Below are 19,682 nucleotides of genomic sequence, written 5' to 3' on the forward strand. Positions count from 1 at the left end.
CGCTCTGCCTAGCAACAGACCCAAAACAAGAAGGACGGCTTTCCTCGCTAGATCAAATAGGGTTTTCTACTCTCGCGAACATCTCTCGTTATATTCTAACAGTTTGTTTGAAAGTCATTTTGTGGTTATGGCCGAAGTGGCTGCCGCAAACCGTTTCATTTCACTTCCTGATCTGACAGCGCAGACAGACAGCGAGGCTACTCGGCATTGGTCTCGTCTAATATTAGAGGTAAGATGTGAGGCATCCATATTAAATTTAGTTTAATAACAATCGAAAATCTTGCTCATAGCTGCTTTAACCTCGCATTTAGCATTTCCAAGATTATCTTCGGTGGGTATTACATCCATTCAATTCCATTAAAATATTCCTGCAATCAAAATCTCTCTTAAAAGGTTCAGGAGTTGATCTAATAAATAAAATCTTCTTCATTTGAGCGGTTTAGAGGCAGCACTGAATAAAACTAAACAAAAACGACTGCATCGCGGGAAGGGGCACCCCTCCGCCGCGCGCCGCTACTTCACAGCCTATCACTATTCAACGGACTATTGTTGACAATAAATAATATTGTTGGTAATAAATAATAGAAGATTGGGGTGGTCCTGGGGGGGGTGGGCGGGTGAGACGATCAGTCCGGATGCGGAATAGGGTACGACCGCAGACGGCGGAGGTTCCCCCCGGAGGCTGCGACTTCGTCCGGCCAGGCCGACTTTCAATCGTGTGATTCTTGGAGTCTGATATCTCTCGTGTGGTGACACCCTGACAAACGGCACCAGCGCCCCCTGGCCTCCGGGAGGCTTAAGGCGGTCCAAACTCAAAAGCTTTCTGCTTCGTCCGCCGGAGAATCCACAGAGTCTTCGTTCTCCTTGACGTCACGCGTGCAGCGGGTCGGTCTGGATGCCGCCCGCTCGCCATCAGCTGTCCATGCTACAACATTCTGCAACGAGGAGAAAAGGAGGAAAGAACAGTCGCACCTACGGTTGGTTTTCGTTGGTCCCAACTATAGTGCATTTACTTTGTTGTAGTTTTGTATTTGGTTTGTTTTGGTCCACACTGCCAGCTTACAAGCAATCCAGGACATGTAAACCATAGGCGGTTTTAGACCCTTTTTGGGGGGGCTTGACCCCCCCCTAAATTTCATCTGAGCCCCCCCAAGAATACTAGAGATCCAGACGAATCTGTAGGTACCAGCCATGTTATGCTAGCTCGCTGGGAAGCGGGTGTAACAAAGCTCCAAATTCTGCAAGTTTTTGACAAATGTAAATGGGCATGACTACTCAATTGGGTCCCTTGACCTCTCACATCAAGATATCTAAATGAAATTGGGCTAATTAGAACCACATGAGTCTTAGCTTTACAGCCATGTCTGACATATGTCCGCTACATAGGGTATATGAGCTCCAGGGTCCTAAAGACAGTGTATACATGCAGTGAAAAGATTATTCTTGCCTTTTTTGTTTCCCTATTTCTGCACACTCTGGTGCCAATTCAGTCATGGAATTGTATAATTTGGGTTAACGTTAATAACGTCTAAATCAGCGATGCGCACGTATTTACAAGTGTCACAGAAACATTTCAAAGCCACCTACTAGAGCAGAAGGGTTCATTGCTTCTCGACCGCGGGGTTTGAAAGTTCGATGCTGCTAAAAAATAACTTGAATATACCAATCATTCTGTCTTGTGCTGCTGTGCCCAGCCATCATAGCACTCCACAGTGCCATAGGGATGTCATAAATAATCGATTATAACTTAAGATGCATCGCGATGCGGACGTGCAGGATTCTGCATCGATTCACAAATGTCAAAAATCGATTATAAAAAAATAAATAATAATAATAATAATCAAATCAAATATAATGGAAGTACATGCAGTTGTTTATTTGGATCATAATACAATGCAATTCCAAATGCACTTTTATTTTAAAAGTAGCCACACAGTGAGAAAAAAGAAATCATGTATTGGGAAAAAAAGTGATGCATCGAGATGCATCAAGATGCATCGATAATCGTAATCGAATCGAATCGTAACCCTCTGAATCGTAATCGAATCGTGAGGCCAGTGAAGATTCACAGCCCTACAGTGCCCCTGGTCGAAAGCACACGGAAGAACACATAGAGAAGGCACGGTGGCCATCTTGGCATTTGCGACAAAAATAATATGACCAGCACAGAATTCGGATAAAAAGAGGCCTTTATTAGCAGCATCCAGCTTTCAAACCGCGCCGCAGAGAAGCAATGAACCCTTCTGCTCTAGTTCTGAAAGGAGCTAGAGAGACGACAGAACATTTCCCTCGGACCAAAACTTAATAGAGCTGAATCTCTTCATTTGATTAAGAAAAACTAATTTTTATAAGCATTTTCGGAAATTTCTACGGAAAAATAAATGGCGGATTAAATCCTCGACACCTAACCCAAAAGTAGGCGTGACTTTGGCTCTCTATTGTCATACCGTTGATCCCCTCTGGGGCGTCCTGGACATCCAGGAAGGGGGCGGGTCCCCAGATCCGGACGGTGCCGTCGTCCGAGGCGCTGGCCAGCAGGCCGGGCACGGCCGGGTTCCAGCTCACACAGTTGACGGTGCGACTGTGACCGCTCAGCTCGGCCACGGGCAGCTCGCTGCGTCGGTGCCACACGTACACTTTGTGGTCTGTGAAGGAGACAGACAGCAGAGTTTACGTGTCATTATCAAGATGTAGCAGCTCTAATACAAGTTGTTCCCCTCTTATATGTCTATATGTAGAGACCAAATTTTATTTGGTCAATGTCCGGGGGACGTTGGGGGGTGGACGGGGGGGGGAGGTGGTGGACATATAGTTGACTCTTCCAAATTGTTGCATAAAATCCACTTTTCTGTCTTTGAAAAACCGAAAATCATTCATCTGGAGCAACCCGGAACAACTACTCACTGTTTACTCACTAATGCCCCCCACACTTCCGAAATGGTATTGCACCTACATTTTCGGTTTTTCAAAGACAGAAAAGTGGATTTTATGCAACAATTTGGAAGAGTCAACTATATGTCATTAAAAGAAGAGAATGTTGCGCATCGGATAGCATCTTCACTTCACGCGTTTGGCTCAGGTAAGGGTTCCTTTTTATACCTAGACGTGAGAGCGGCACGATTGTTTGATGGGAAATGCGTTGACGTTCGCCGGGCGCTAATGCTCAGTATGAGCGAGAAGCGCCCGGCTAGCGGGGTAACAGTTCAGGCTTGTTCCCTTGCCTTCACTCCCGCTGGCGATGAAATCTTCGTTGTGTCCTCCGAAGCAGGAGTGGATGGTGTAGAAGCCCTGGGTCACGCCCTGATACTTCCTCACCAGCACCCGGTCCTGCAGGTCCCACAGGTGCACCCCCTACAACCACAAACACACAGCGTTTAGCTTTAGCACCAAGCTATGGCACAGAGCAGGACTCTCACACGGACGTTAAAAACACTGGAGATGATACATGTAGTAGTAGTAATAGTATTAGTAGTACGAATAAGAATAAATTATGTGACGGGGTAGACTGACAGGCAAAGTAGTCCTCTTTAAATTCAATTAACAAAAAAATAATTGTGACCAATAACATTTGAAAAATCAAATCTATTACTCTGGTAGAAGTGGAGCTAAAATGGCGCTAAAATGACACACAATGAAGAAAGAAGTAGGGCGCGCACATCAGCTCAGCAGGTCAAGTGTAGGACAAATACAAAATAAACTTCAATAAACTCTTCATCAGAAGATGATGATGAAGACCTGATGGTCAATAAACTGACCTGGGAGCTCACTTATTTTTCAGTGTGCTGCTGACTTTATTTATTTTTTGCTCAAAATGACACACACACTGTAACACACACAAACACACACGCACGCACGCACACACACACACACACACACACACACACACACACACACACACACACACACACACACACACACACACACACACACACACACACACACACACACACACACACAGCTCACCTGAGTGGCGACATTGAGCAGGGCTAACCTCCCGTTCTTTGAGACAGTGAAAGACATGATGGGATGATCCTCCTGCACTCTGCAACCACACAATACGCACACGCACACGCACACACACACACACACACACACACACACACACACACACACACACACACACACACACACACACACACACACACACACACACACACCTTTATTCCTACAGCTCATTTCAAACACAGAGAGAGGAGGATTTTTGATCAAGGTGAAGAACCCTCTGATTGGTTAAAAAGAAATCACAATAGTTCTCTTGCTCGTTTGTAGAATGGTATGCATTCTTAAATGCTTCTGTAGTTGGGAGACTGGTCTTTTTGTCATCTTCCCGATAGTAAGACGAGAAGATAGATGCCCTTCTCTTCTCTGTGCGTGTAGCAGAAACATAGCAGGCTACAGTATGCACTGGCACTGGTATGCACTCAACTTGGCATCTCAGGGCTTGTGGAGACTTGGATTATGCCAGGTGAGCCGTATGGGAGCATCCCCCCCATCCCCTGTTGTTTTAAATGGTAAATGGTAAATTGACTGCATTTATATAGCGCTTTTATCCAAAGCGCTTTACAATGTGCCTACATTCACCCGTTCACACACGGAAGGTGGCCAGGTGCCACAATCGGGAGCAATTTGGGGTTCAGCGTCTTGTCCAAGGACCCTTCGACATGCGGACTGGAGGAGCCGGGGATCGAACCACCGACCTTCTGGTTGGTGGACGACGCGCTCTACCTCCTGAGCCACAGCCGCCAACTATTTTATTATTATGTTTTTGCTTGTGTTAACGGGAAGATTGGAAGATTGTCTTTTTCGGAATAAGGGCAAAAAGCAGAATATTGTGTGCATGTAAACATAATAATCAGTGTTGACTGACTGGAAACCAGTGCAGCCATCCAAGACCAGGTTAACGTGTTGAGGTTCTGGTGGGTACTGCCTCACATGTTTCTGTCCGTCAGGTCTTCAAAGTTGTATCCGCGGATGCGTTGGTGGGTGTCGGAGGCGAGGACGGTCCGGCCGTCACTCAGACACCACAGGCACTGGACCCGAACGCCCTCCCACGAGTCCAGCAGGTTTCCATCCAGGTCCTGGGCAGCAGAGGAAGAACAAACGGTACAAATCCTTATGATAGTCAAACTGATAGAAGCCTATCAGCACTGTGCCAATGCAGGGCAGTATGGCTCGATCAGGGGTTCCCCATCTTTTTTGGCTTGTGACCCCACTTTGGTGTCACAAAAATCTAAGCACCCCAGATATTAAAATTTGGATGGATTTTTTAAAGATTATTTTTGGGGGCATTTTGGGGACAACTCGGGTGTGACGTCACTCAACTGCGATATTCCTAGTTCCCAATGCAAATGGAATGGCACACAAAGACAGAGATGTCTGTACTCAGCCCTGTGTGCTGTGATACTCACACACTGGTAGAACTGGCCTCTCTGGCCGCCGGTGACGAAGCGTTTTGCGTCTGGATTCCAGGCCACGCTGGTCAGGCTGTCCTCATGAGACTGACTCATCTTCGTTCTCAACTCGCCTGTCTGAGAAACACAGCCGACATGAGACAACATGACGCAACACAATGTGACTGGAGCGGAACACAGCCCGGGCCTGCAAAATTAAAGGGACAGCTCACCCTAAAATCTAAAATACATATTTTAACATATTTTTTTTGTTTTGGTATAGTTGCCTGGGTTTTGGAGATATGGGCAGTAGAGATGTCTGCCCTCTCTCCAATACAATGGAACTGGATGGCACTCGGCTTGTGGTGCACAAGCCAAAAAAATAAAATTGAAAAACTTATCATGACTCAGTTACTCAAGATAATGCACAGACCTTGTTGTGAGCAGTTTAATGTAGGAACTACTTTCGACCAAACTACACTCACTAGCTGCTAGCTAGTTCCTACATGAAACTAGCAGCAGCTAGCTAGCGGGTGTAGTTCGGTCGAAAATAGTTCAGAAAATAGTTGTATTTGTTTTGGCGCTTTGAGCATCACAAGCCGAGTGCCATCCATAGTTTTTGTAAGGGAATGCACAACTGGCTTGCTAGACAGATTGCAGTTCTGGAGCTGGTTTCCAGAGGGAATATCCTCAGACCAACTCGCCACAGACAGCTATACGTCCTCTGAAGCGTATTATTATATACGTTCATTTTACCTACTAATGTCAACATCGTTTGAGCATAAAGCCTAACCTACTTACTAGGCAAGGAGCATTCCTCCTGACCGCCTTTTTTTACTTTCACTTATGCCTTTCTTGCTGCATGAGGTGATTTTCCCTGTATTTTTTTATGAATGAGCTGACCATTCGCACCGTTCCGGCTTGCTGCTCCTATGCTTTCAGGTGGAGGCGGGTTGCCAGGGAACCCGGCGCTGTGACTACGTCGGCTGGCGGAACGAAAGGCGGACAACAATGATCCACCAACCCGCCCTCACAACTTTCACATCGGAGGCGCGGATCTCATTTTCTGTGCATTTTACGGCTTTCAAGGCCGGTGTGAAAGCGGCTACACACACACACACACACACACACACACACACACACACACACACACACACACACACACACACACACACACACACAATTCTTCCTAGGTTCGCCTAGGAAATGGGACACCACTCATTTCACCATAATTTTTCTTTCCAAACTGTGATAATAAAGCTTTCTGGTTCAAACAGTTTGAATGAAGCCTGCAGATTCTCATAGATAGACTATTTTCTCATCATATTGCATATTTCCAGAAATTAATTACCGGTAATGAAATTCTTGATAACTTATTAATATTTAAATTATACTATTTTATTTGTTGCCTAGCCTCCTAGCACAAAAACTGTGCGGGCTAACAAACCAACCGACCAACAGAGTGACTTACAGAGCTGCTAATCACAGCTCAAAATGCTATATGGACACACAGCTGCCTTCAAATGATAAGCGATCAAGGTAGAATGGAAAAAGGTCAAAGTTGAAACAATTTGAACTTTGAGCTAGGGATGTTCATCAATTATCGAAAATCGATAATTGATCGTTAAGGAATTGAATCGATCATGTGGATTTTGGATCGATTATTGTTATTATATATATATATATATATATTTTTTTTTTTTTTTGCGGACTAGGTTTGGGTGGAATTCGTTCCTCCTCGCCCCACTCCATTGCACAGCTGACTAACGTGAGGTGGAGCTTCATATACCGGTAGTCTCTAGTTTTCTGGCTGGGCACGGGCCTTTGTGCCAACAAAACTGTTTTAAACATGGGGAATTCACACCGGCATGCGCCGGGGACACAAACAAACGCACCCAGCGGTCTGCGGACCTCAGTGAGGCTCAGGCCTGTTGATTTGACTCTTGTGCTGTCAGCTAAGCTGGAAGACGCCGATTGCCTTACATCATGTAACCTGACATGTAACATGTTTATTTACCTGGCCACAGCGCTAGTGTCTGATATTCTTACTACACAGCGGCATCGCCATTATAGCTGGCCAAGAACGCACAACGTTATTACCAGACCAGAGTAAAACAATATATATATATATATATATATATATATATATATATATATATATATATATATATATATATATATATATATATTATTATTATTATTACGCTATCAATAATCGATTAATCGATAATTGATCGTTAATTTTCCCGATTTTGGAAATTTTTCAAAATGAACATCCCTACTTTGAGCGCAGCGCACGGTGGCAAATTCGAGCGGTGCACGATGCCAAGGGTAGCGCTGCCGCACAGAGGCAGCGCTCTCCCAATAGCAAAACAATGGCACAGTGGGCACAGAGCTGTTCTACCGTGGAACATGTGTGGGAGGCTCTAAGTGTCTGTAGGCTTTACCTGGACGTTCCAGAGCCACAGCTCAGAGCAGTCATCAGGCCCACAGGCGATCAGGTAGGCGTCGTCAGGGCTCCACGCCAAGTAGGAAACCCCGTAAGCATGGCCCTCCAGAGTCTTCAGCACTTTACACTGCTGGGTCTCCTATGAGCAAAACAACAGCAAAACCAGTCAGCAAACCAGTCTCCTATCAGCAAAACAACAGCTAAACCAGTCAGCAAACCAGTCTGCTGTCTGCCAACAGCAAAACCAGTCAGCAAACCAGTCTGCTTAAGACTTCCTTTAAAGGAGAAGTTCACCCAAAGATCACCCAAAATCTAGTCATTATCTACTCACCCCACATGAAGGACGAGTGAAGTTTGTTAGTCCACAAAACTTTCGAGGAGTTTCACAACAAAACACCGTTACAAAATGATCTTAAGTCATTTAAATGGAACGTAAAAACAAACAAACAAAACAGCGGAGGGGGATGGTTCCATACTGCTCACTTGGAGTAATCCAAGTCTCCACAAACCCTGAGATACCAAGTTGACTTGTCATTTACATCCTGTTTTAGCTGAAATCTTGTGGGTCATGAATGTCAGGTGCAGTTCCTATAGCCTGTTAGAATGAAGATTTCAGCTAAAAACATGGTGTCTTTTTCAAATTAACTTGGCATCTCAGGGCTTGTGGAGACTTGGATTACACCTTTTTTGTTGGTCACCATCCACTTCCATTGTTTAGGTCAGGAGATATCTCCAACAGTGTTTTGCTGTGAAACTCCACAAATGTTTTGTGGGCTAAAAAACATCCGTCCTTCTATCGGCATGGGTGGTATTATAGATAAGGGCTGAATTTTCATTTTTTGATGAACTTATCCGTGAACTTAATCTCTGTCTCACATACCTGTCTCTACTTTGAAGCATCAATTGTCATAAGAAACAGCTGATTACCATGTCGACATGCCACACAATGACTGTGGTGTCTTTGGATCCGGTTGCCAGTTTGGTGCCGTCGTGGGAGAACTTGCAGAACCAGACTTCATTGCAGTGCTCGGTGAGGATCTGCTGGGTGTAGCAGGGAAACTGTTGCCTGCACATATGAAGAACAAACCCATCCTGGTTGAAGTCTAATAGACAACAGCGGATGTTCCAATCATCAGAGGTGGGTAATACTCGAGTACATTCTTACTCAGTTAGATGTACTTGAGGGTTTTTTTTTTTTTTTTTAATAAATTGTACATCTAAGAGTAGTTCTTCGGTGGAATAGTATTACTCTTTACTCAAGTACATTTGTGATAAAATTTATGTACTTTTTACTCAGTCACATAGGTAGAGTAGCCAAGGACGGATCTACCATTTGGGCAACCTGGGCAGGTTCCCAGGGGCCTTCAGGATGAAAGGGCCCTCCATTTTTTCTTCTTCTTTTTTGGCCGGGCTCATGTCGGGCTCCACAGAAGTAGTTTGTTAGTTTTATTTTAATTTAATATGTTTAGTTTCCAATAAGATTCAGTCTCATGATTGTCATTGGCTGCGGGAAAGTGGTGACTGGTGGTGAGCTATTCATCTATATCTATATAAGGGAGCTCTGTTTGTTTGTTTGTCTTTAGGGACGAAAGACACACGCACTTCGTACTTGGACCTCTAAAAAAAGAATGCAAGCCAATTTGCGGGCCAAAACATCAGTGGAATGATTTGCAGAACAGCAAACGCAATGAACAAAATAGACATTTATTTTAGGGCCAGAGTGATACATCTGTCCTCTTCTCATGATCTACTACAGTATGCAGCTTTGATGATCTCTGGTAGCGCTGCAGGTCCTGGCTGCTGTCTGCTTCTCACGTCATGGCGCACTTTTTTTCATAATGGATTCCACATGAAGGAACATGATAAATGTCTATGTAAGTGTATAATACTATTATTGTTATTTTAATTGTGGTGGAAACCGGGACAATTTGGCAGTGTGTGTTGAAAACCGAGAGATATCTTTCGTGACTCGGGACATTCCTCCTGAAATTGGGACTGTCCCGGTCAAACCGGGGACATCTGGTCACCCTACTCAAGACACTGTCGACAGACACTTGTCTTACAACCATACAACATCCTTTAGAACAGTGGTGACCAATTTGGGGCCCGCGGGCCAAGTTTGGCCCGCGCTCTGTTTGTTTTTGGCCCGCCACGGATTTAGGAGGGGAAACTTTTCTTTTTTTTTCTTCTTTTCCCCCGATTTTTTATCCCATTTTTTATCCCCCATTAGTGCTAACTTAATTTATTTATCTTGGTTGCTGCTCCACCCTCTGCCGATCTGGGGAGAGCCGAAACTGGCTTCATGCTTCCTCCGAGACATGGGCAGTTAGTCAGCCGCTTCTTTTCACCTGACAGAGGAAGCTTCACCGGTAGGACATAGCACGTGGGAGGTTCACGCTACTCCAACCAGTTCCCCTCCCTCCGAACAGGCACCCTTAACAACCAGAGGAGGAACCACATTAGCAACCAGGATATTGCATGTTTTTGTCAAATTGTCATGGCAAATTGTTTATAAAAGATGGACAATAAAGCTGATTTTCAAAGTACCTTGAGGATTTTTCAAGTTGTGAATTAAGTCAAATTTTTTCTCTTGATTACAAAGGTGGAAAATACAACTGTTTTTAACGGGATGTTTACTGATTAAATGTTTAAGCTCCCCACAAATGCAGATGTTTTTTTAAATATATATAACCAATTGCAAATTATTACAATTACCAAACAGATAAAAAGTAGATTATTATATTGAAATGTTATTTTAGATTTAGAATGTTAATTTTCTATAAAACACAATACATTTTAATGTAATTCCACAACGTTTATTTTTGGCCCTCGGCCCTCCACCCAGATTGAGTTTTGGCCCTTCATGGGAAAGAATTTGGGCACCCCTGCTTTAGAATAAAGTGGTGCGTACCGGCTGCAGGCGTGGTCCAGCAGCAGAGAGACAGAGTCCAGGCCGGGGTCCAGCGTGGTGTTGTGGTAGAGGCAGCGGTCCCTCTGCAGCTCCACGGCCTGCCTCAGCAGAGTCTGCAGCCGGCGGGGTGGCAGCATCACCCATGGAGGCAGGTACGCTGCACACACATTCACAGAGTTTTGACATACAGTACATTCCAACTGAAAAAGGAACACTACACCAATTTTCAACCCGCTTTGGATCATTACAAAATCAGTAGTATATCAGAAAACTGTAAACAGGTTTGTGGACAGTGTGGACCAGTGATGTCAGTCATGGACAAATTACATAACTGGTGTATTACATAACAACTTGAATCAACTCACAATAACTGTCTAACTCAGACCTGGGCAACTGTGTGGCCCGCGCTGGAATTGCACACAAAAAAAAAAAATGGAAAAAAAATAAATAAAAAAAAAAATATATATATATATATATATATATATATATATATATATATATACATATATATATATATATATATATATATATATACAGTGCACCTGAACGCAACATGCAAGATACCCGCTGAATCATAAGTGTCCAAATGTTCATGTCATTCTGGCCAATACTCCACTCCTGTTTGAGAATCCCGGGCCACTTACTGATGTATGCTTAAATTAACCCACTCATATTCTGGTTTATTTTAAGAAAAACATTTCGGCTAGTGGAAATTCTAATTGGCTGGTAACTTTAAAATCTAGCAGCCATATTGGCAGGTGGTCAAAAAAGTTAATTTCAAGCCCTGAGAGCAGGTGGTGACATAGGAGTGAGTGAGAAAATGATCAAATATTGGTGGTTAAGACTGAATAATGACATCACAACTGTTAAATTAAAATTAGTTATTCCTCTAAACCTGACTTCAAATGCCCCAAATGTTTTCGTCTTACTAATGCTTAGTATGAATAATGCTTTATAAATGATGAGTTCATGGTGAATTAAGTATTTACTAATGCTTTATTAATGCTTTATAGTGTATAGTTATTATAAAGTGTTACCAAACAGGTACAAAGTCTGAGCTAGAGAGGTTGTTCTGTTGTGGATGCGCAGTAAGTGTACTGACTCACTCTGCCACTAGGGCAAAGTGAAAGAATAGGTGTACTGACTCTGCCACTAGGGCAAAGTGAAAGAATAGGTGTACTGACTCTGCCACTAGGGCAAAGTGAAAGAAGAAGTGTACTGACTCTGCAGCTTGTCCAGGAGCTTGGTGCGGGACGCGCTGCCTTTGCCGTCCCAGTCGGCCTTGGCTCGGAGGTCTTCTGCATGACTGCACATCAGGTACCTTCAGAGAGACAACACTTTTACTACCTTTAGGGTTAGAACAATCTATCACATCAGGTACCTTCCAGAGAGACAACACTTTTACTCAGTGACCCCAGACCTCCTACCTTTAGGGTTAGAACAATCTATCACATCAGGTACCTTCCAGAGAGACAACACTTTTACTACCTTTAGGGTTAGAACAATATATCACATCAGGTACCTTCCAGAGAGACAACACTTTTACTCAGTGATGCCCAGACCTACCTTTAGGGTTAGAACAATCTATCACATCAGGTACCTTCCAGAGAGAAGACACGTTTACCTACCTTTAGGGTTAGAACAATCTATCACATCAGGTACCTTCCAGAGAGACAACACTTTTACTCAGTGACGCCCAGACCTCCTACCTTTAGGGTTAGAACAATATATCACATCAGGTACCTTCCAGAGAGACAACACTTTTACTCAGTGACCCCAGACCTCCTACCTTTAGGGTTAGAACAATCTATCACATCAGGTACCTTCCAGAGAGACAACACTTTTACTACCTTTAGGGTTAGAACAATCTATCACATCAGGTACCTTCCAGAGAGACAACACTTTTACTCAGTGACGCCCAGACCTCCTACCTTTAGGGTTAGAACAATATATCACATCAGGTACCTTCCAGAGAGACAACACTTTTACTCGGTGACGCCCAGACCTACCTTTAGGGTTAGAACAATCTATCACATCAGGTACCTTCCAGAGAGACAACACTTTTACTACCTTTAGGGTTAGAACAATCTATCACATCAGGTACCTTCCAGAGAGACAACACTTTTACTACCTTTAGGGTTAGAACAATCTATCACATCAGGTACCTTCCAGAGAGACAACACTTTTACTCAGTGATGCCCAGACCTACCTTTAGGGTTAGAACAATCTATCACATCAGGTACCTTCCAGAGAGACAACACTTTTACTCAGTGATGCCCAGACCTACCTTTAGGGTTAGAACTATCTATCACATCAGGTACCTTCCAGAGAGACAACACTTTTACTCAGTGACGCCCAGACCTCCTACCTTTAGGGTTAGAACAATCTATCACATCAGGTACCTTCCAGAGAGACAACACTTTTACTCAGTGATGTCCAGACCTCCTACCTTTAGGGTTAGAACAATCTATCACATCAGGTACCTTCCAGAGAGACAACACTTTTACTCAGTGATGTCCAGACCTCCTACCTTTAGGGTTAGAACAATCTATCACATCAGGTACCTTCCAGAGAGACAACACTTTTACTCGGTGATGCCCAGACCTACCTTTAGGGTTAGAACAATCTATCGTTTGACAATATAACCAGTCTCTGCCACCTGCAAAGAAATGTGTTGCTTTGCACATATAGAGAACGTGTACCACAAAGGCTTATATTAGTCCTTCGGCCGGCCGACCCGGGTTCGAATCCGACCCGTGGTCCTTTGCCCATGTCATCCCCTCTCTCTCCCCACCTTTCCTGTCTGCCTACTGTCCTATCAAATAAAGGCAAAATGGCCCCAGGAAAATCAAAATAAAATAAAAAATAAATCCAAGTTACAGTGGAGAATTTTTGTGTCCCATGATGGTGTTGAAGGAGGGCTTTCCCGCTTTTCAACCAGCTTTGCATGTCTGTAGTATTATGCAGATGAACAGTGTTTACCTTCCCCTCATGTTTTCTGCACCGTCTGCTTACAGAAACTCCACCCCGTCAGCTGGCACGGCTCATTAACGCTCGTTAACTCCACCCCGTCAGCTGGCGTGGCCCATTAACGCTCGTTAACTCCACCCCGTCAGCTGGCGTGGCTCATTAACGCTCGTTAACTCCACCCCGTCAGCTGGCGTGGCTCATTAACGCTCGTTAAGGCTCTCAGTGCCATTCTTCGTGGATGCGCGCATACAGAAAGAAAAAATTAAATAAACAATCTGTAGTTGGAACAGCCGCCCTCGAGCCGAACATCTGTCGAGTTCCATCTCCAAATGACGCCTGGAATAAACTGCAGAGCTCTCGGGAGTCTGCCCAGAAAAGACGAAGAGAAGACAAACACTGATCATCTGCATATATTTACCGACATTATGACACAAAGCGGGTTGAAAAGCGGCAAAGCCTTCCTTTAAATGTCGTTTCAAAGACTCTTCCACCTTGACGAGAATACAATTCTGAATCATAATTTATTTTATTTATTTATTTTGCCATGAAAATGGAAACAGTTAAACCTTGCCCGGCAGCTGGATTCGCGCGTCAGATTAGGAAACATAACATAATATTGGCTCAAAATACCCACTAACGACAGCTTCAGCACAAAAATATCAGTATCAGTTGGCTTTGAAAATCAGCCAAACCCTACTTTACAATAGTTAAGTTAACTGAGAGCATTGTACAATCCCGAGTGAACTAAGAGCAAGGTTCAGAGACATGATCTCCCTTCATAAATGGCAGTTCTATAATAACAGATTGACGCGAGTTAGCCAAAATGGCCACCGTGAAAAGGGCCCACAACCCATAAAGTTGAGTATCACTGCTCCAGAGTATGTATCGATGTAAGGTTGCGGTCTTACCCGCTCAGAACGTGGATGCGGTCGGTGTTGTATTTGAGGGGGGTGAGTTCGCCTCTCAGAACCTGCAGTGCCTCCAAGAGCGTCCCGTCCTCCAGGTACTCCAGGTACTTCTGCTGCAGCAGCAGGAACTTCATCCGCTGCAAAGGGGAAGAGGTGTAGGTGACCCCCCATGCCCAAGATATAACCAACAATCATCACAACAACAAGCTGTAACAATACGCTTTAGGTTCAATATACGCACTGCAAACTGAAAACCCAAACAAATCTTTCACTGCTGAACAGTGCAAGTCTTCTACAAGGATATCATGGTAAACTAAAACTGAGATGGAAAAAGATGAAAGGTGTTAAAGGAAGTAGGAACTAGGGATGTCACGATACTAGAATTTCTGCTTCAATACCGATACCTAGGAAAATATCGATACTCGATACCACGCGGGGGGATGCTACAAGACATCAAGAGGCATAAAAAATAAACAAAGACAGATGGACGGACAGACGCACGCTTCTCCATAATCTAGACCTGATAAAACTCATTACAAACTTTGACCTTACACAGCAGATTACACCTGATCTAGTCATCAGCCTATCACAGGGGTGCCCACACTTTTTCAGCTTGCGAGCTACTTTTAAAATGACCAAGTCAAAGTGAGCTACCAAGCATATTTATTTATATATATATACACTGAGTATACAGTGGAAAACAGTGGAACAGTGGAAAAACAGTGGAAAAACAGTGGAAACAGTGGAAAAACAGTGGAAAAACAGTGGAAACAGTGGAAAAACAGTGGAAAAACAGTGGAAACAGTGGAAAAACAGTAAAAAAAAAAAAAAATTTTTTTTTTTTTTTTCTTCCTCAATGCCATGCGATCGACCACACTACCTTCGCGATCGACCGGTCGATCGCGATCGACGTATTGGGCACCCCTGGCCTATCACAACACAGCAGATTACACCTGCTCTAGTCATCAGCCTATCAGAACACAGCAGATTACACCTGCTCTAGTCATCAGCCTATCAGAACAGTTTGAGCTTGTTGAAGCAACAGATACGCACCAATGACAGGGAGGGAGAAATCAGTAGTATGGTTGATTTTTCATTAGACGTCGATATTTTGGGAGATTCACCTATTTGCCATCTTACCAAGACGAGAAGATAGATGCCTTTCTTTTATCTGTGCCTGTAGTAGAACAATGAATAGTAATCAATGGTACTGGCTAGCCCTACCCCCTTAACATGAGCAAGGGTCTACAAATGTCACCAGTCACAATACCCAGAGTGCCTTGCTTGCAGCACCGGAGAAAGTCGGGCAGTCGGGAATTGAAGCTATTGAAGTCAAAATTATTTTATTGTGACAACAGACACTGAAACGTGCCGATTTCTCCACGAGACATATAGCATTAGGTAGGTATACTTGAACATAATAATGCCTAGCAGTTCGGGGAGTCCTACATACGCATAATATTCCTTCTTCCATCTTATGTTTCTGTAAGTCTGTTGTGTGTGCTATTACATTACATTACATTACATTACATTACATTACATTACATTACATTACATTACGTGTGCTGTGTGAGATGTATCGTCAAGGAACTTGTTTTAATACAGTAAATGTTCAAAAAAATAAAGTGTCCGGGGATTATTGGCCTTGAACTTACCACTACAGCACTTGGAGTATGCATTAATGCCTTCAGCTCATTCAGGTCACTCTCAGCCTAAACAAAAAGAAAGAGTAGATCTCAGCCTAAACAAAAAGAAAGAGTAGATCAAGGCAGGTTTGACTGTTGTGTTATTAGCCCATTATTAGATAAGGACGGGTTGACGGTGATATCAAGCACATCAGATCAAACATCTAGAACAGTCCCACACCCACACCCACACACACACACACACACACACACACACACACACAAATCATAAAAGTGGTCCTCATTTGTGAAGATTATGTTGCTGAACACAAATTTCTCTGTTTCATAAACTTTTGTTAACCTGCCTGTCTTGTATTGTGAAAATACAACAAGAAAATTAAAGTGTTGCATTATATAGTGAGCCAAAGTCAGGCCCACTTCCGGATTAGGCATACACACCAGAGCCATTCATCTGCCAATGTTTTTTACATCTACATTTCGTAAAATGCTTTTTTTTTTTTTTTTACATGGTCAAACCAAGCGATTCAGCTATATTTGGAATCAGGTGAGACCATAGAACAGGGATACTCAACTTGCTTTGTCCGGGGGCCACTTTCGTAAAATTATAGGAGGCCAGGGGCCAGGTAATAAACAAACATTAATATAATTTTTTCTGTAGCGGATTGTAGGTTTTTGGGGTGTCAGCCGGAGTTTAGTCTGACAATTTTGTGCACACAGATAGTTAGTTTAAGTTAGTTAGGTTAAGTTAGTTAAGTACATAAGTGCCTGGGTGGTGAGCAGACAGCAGTATTTGACAATTTAGCTGGAGCTCAGTCAAATTTTATTTCACGTTAGTTTTCATTGTGAATTAGAAAATGGTATGGGGGGCCACTCTGCACCCTATCGCGGGCCGCAAGTTGAGTATCACTGCCATAGAACATTTCATTCGGACCAAAACTTAAAAACAAAACTATTTTTATAACCACTTTTTTTTTGTCCGAAATGTTCTATGGTCTCTCGTGATTCCAAATATAGCTGAATCAGTTGGTTCCCCTAAGGAAAACTATTTTTTATAAGCATTTTACTAAATGTAGCTGGACAAAATAATTGCGGACGAATGGCTCTGGTGCCTATGTCTAACCGGAAGTGGGCACGCCTTTGGCACTCTATATTCGAGAGATAACTTTCAATCAATTGAAAATGGATCAGATATGCCTTGAATGCCACTTGTCAACGTGGCTGTAAAGTCGCCTTTTCCAGCGTTTAAAGCTGGAAACATGCTATGTCAGCCTCGAATGAAGAATTGCCGACGGCAGCTAGACCTATATACTTGAACGTCAGCTTGATGAGGGGGTCGCACGGGAGTCCCCAGCAAAATGAGTAAATTGTGTGATTTCACTAGGATTTAAATGACTAGAAGTTAGCGCAAGGAGAGAATGTAGTTCATACGCCAGCTGCACAGGCAGGCTCGCCAGCTGGCACATTGCAAGCCCACATTTTCTAACCCGATCACCAGAATAATGCGCTGAATGTTTTTTCATGGAGTGGAGAACTGCTTTCTGAAAAATATCTCTGATGTAGTCTACATTGAAAAACGTAATTAAACGTCTGTCTCGCATAACACTACACACCCTCCACACGGAGGATTTCCCCATGTGTGGAAACAAATGACAGAAACAACAATGCCTCTTGTCTGAAAGGGAAACTCCGGTGAATGTCCGGACCTGATTTAACGGACGTAGCCAGAGTTCATGTATGAAAGTGGCTTCTTTCTACTATTTCCTGGGCCATCTCGGCTACGGTCGGGAAGCTATGCTAACAATGCTAACTAGCCTGGCTAGATAACCTCAGTATGACTAGCCATGTTTGCGTTGGGCGGGGGGGACTTTGAAGAATGGTTGAACCGTTCCCAGCGATCTTCGAAGAGTATTTTTGCTAGAAATGCCCATCCCTAAGTTCAGTCAGTTAAGTTGGTTCAACCTTGTCCCACTCTCCTTCCAGGACATGATTGCAGAACTTGGTGGCAGAAGGGTGCTCCAGGCGGCAGCCAGACTCCTGCATCAGCAGGTCCACCGTCTGACTGTAAAGAGAGCATATACAGAGCGGGGGGGGGGGGGGGGGGTGCATTTTAATGTGAGAATCAATGAATGCCTCAGAGCTCATGATCAATAATTCATGCGTCAGTTGGTACTGGAACTTGTCTGGTCATTTCACAAATTGTGGCTAAAGCCTTGTCATGTGATAAAAAAACAGATCAATATGTCTCCGTTTACCCATTGATACCTGATGCAGCATTTGCGTGTATATCCCTCATTTGTGTGTGTATCCCTTTAAGACCGCAAACCACGTGTACGCGGTCTTAAAGGGATACACACACAAATGCTGCATCAGGTATCAATGGGTTAAGCAAGCCGTATTCTACCTACCATTCTACCTGTATGCAGAATATAGAATATATATAGCGAGACAATTATTTTTTTGATCATTGTAAAGCCACAGAACAGTAAAGAGGATATTAATGTGATGTGTGTACAGTTCTTCAGCAATCTAGCCTCTTCATTTTGCTCTCAAAGTGCACCAGCTTGATTAATTTTTATTTTAAAATGTACAAAATCTTCCCCCTAGTAGGGGGTCTGCGGTCCAGGATATTCAGACGGGGGGCTGAGCCTCCCCAAAACTAAAGTCTAATCCTAAAACCGCCCCTGACTCAGCCAAAGAGAGTCCCACCAAACAGGTGACTTACTTCAATCCTAAATCCTTCAGATGTTGCCCTATCAGTCTGATGACATCTTCCTCAGACTGAGAGAGGCGATTGTTCTTCTTGTTGCCCTCCGAGGCGGTGTTGTTGTCCCCGGGCTGAGCTGGTACTGGGCCGTTGTTGTTGTTGTTGTTGACACTGACAGAGGTTCCATTGTTAGTCACTGGCAGCAGCAGGCCGTTGGTGTGAGCTCCGCCGCCGGCAGAGGAGGACGCCTCCCGGCCGTTTGGAGCGCCGTTCTGGCTGCAGGAATGCTCCGAGTCCGGCTCCTGTCCTGCCCCGTTGGCCTGCATCGTGCGGCGGGTTACACGGGTTATGACACGAATGCCGGGGAAAGTAAAAAGCACCGGTGGGTCCAGACAGCCAGGCCCACTGACCCAGTTCCCTCTGCGACAGAGTCTGGCTGCTTCTCCCCGGCCTGCCCTGCTCCCTCCCCGGGCCGAGTCTGGCTACCTCTCCCCGGGCTGCCCTGCTCCCTCCGCGGTCGAGTCTCGCTGCTCCTCCCGCCGGTGGTGTCCGACTCGGACGACGAAGAAGCAGGGGCCAGAGTTCTCACAGCCGCATGTTGTGGTGGTCTGATGGGGCTGTCAGATAGTGTCTCACAGCCGTCTCGCAGTTATCGGTTTAGGGGTTGTTATTGTTGTTGCTCTCAGACAGCTGCAGCCCTGCAG

At 44.2% G+C, this 19,682-nt stretch overlaps 1 protein-coding gene across 1 annotated transcript; it reads right to left on the reverse strand.

Moving 5' to 3' along the window:
- Positions 1–912: 912 nt before the first annotated feature.
- On the reverse strand, positions 913–19,304 carry LOC310798770 (WD repeat-containing protein 26-like; the record flags this gene model as incomplete). The annotated part of the gene is made up of 14 exons (XM_083661322.1): positions 913–935; positions 2,448–2,645; positions 3,222–3,351; positions 3,964–4,042; positions 4,933–5,078; positions 5,409–5,528; positions 7,838–7,978; positions 8,767–8,905; positions 10,751–10,907; positions 11,974–12,071; positions 14,629–14,765; positions 16,284–16,340; positions 18,234–18,333; positions 18,997–19,304. 14 exons carry the CDS (start codon positions 19,302–19,304, stop codon positions 913–915), a joined length of 1,833 nt encoding a protein of 610 aa, XP_083517448.1.
- Between the last annotated feature and the right edge of the window lie 378 nt (positions 19,305–19,682).

Source organism: Poromitra crassiceps (genome assembly GCF_964638095.1).
Source record: "Poromitra crassiceps genome assembly, chromosome: 26".
Lineage (NCBI taxonomy): Eukaryota > Metazoa > Chordata > Actinopteri > Beryciformes > Melamphaidae > Poromitra > Poromitra crassiceps.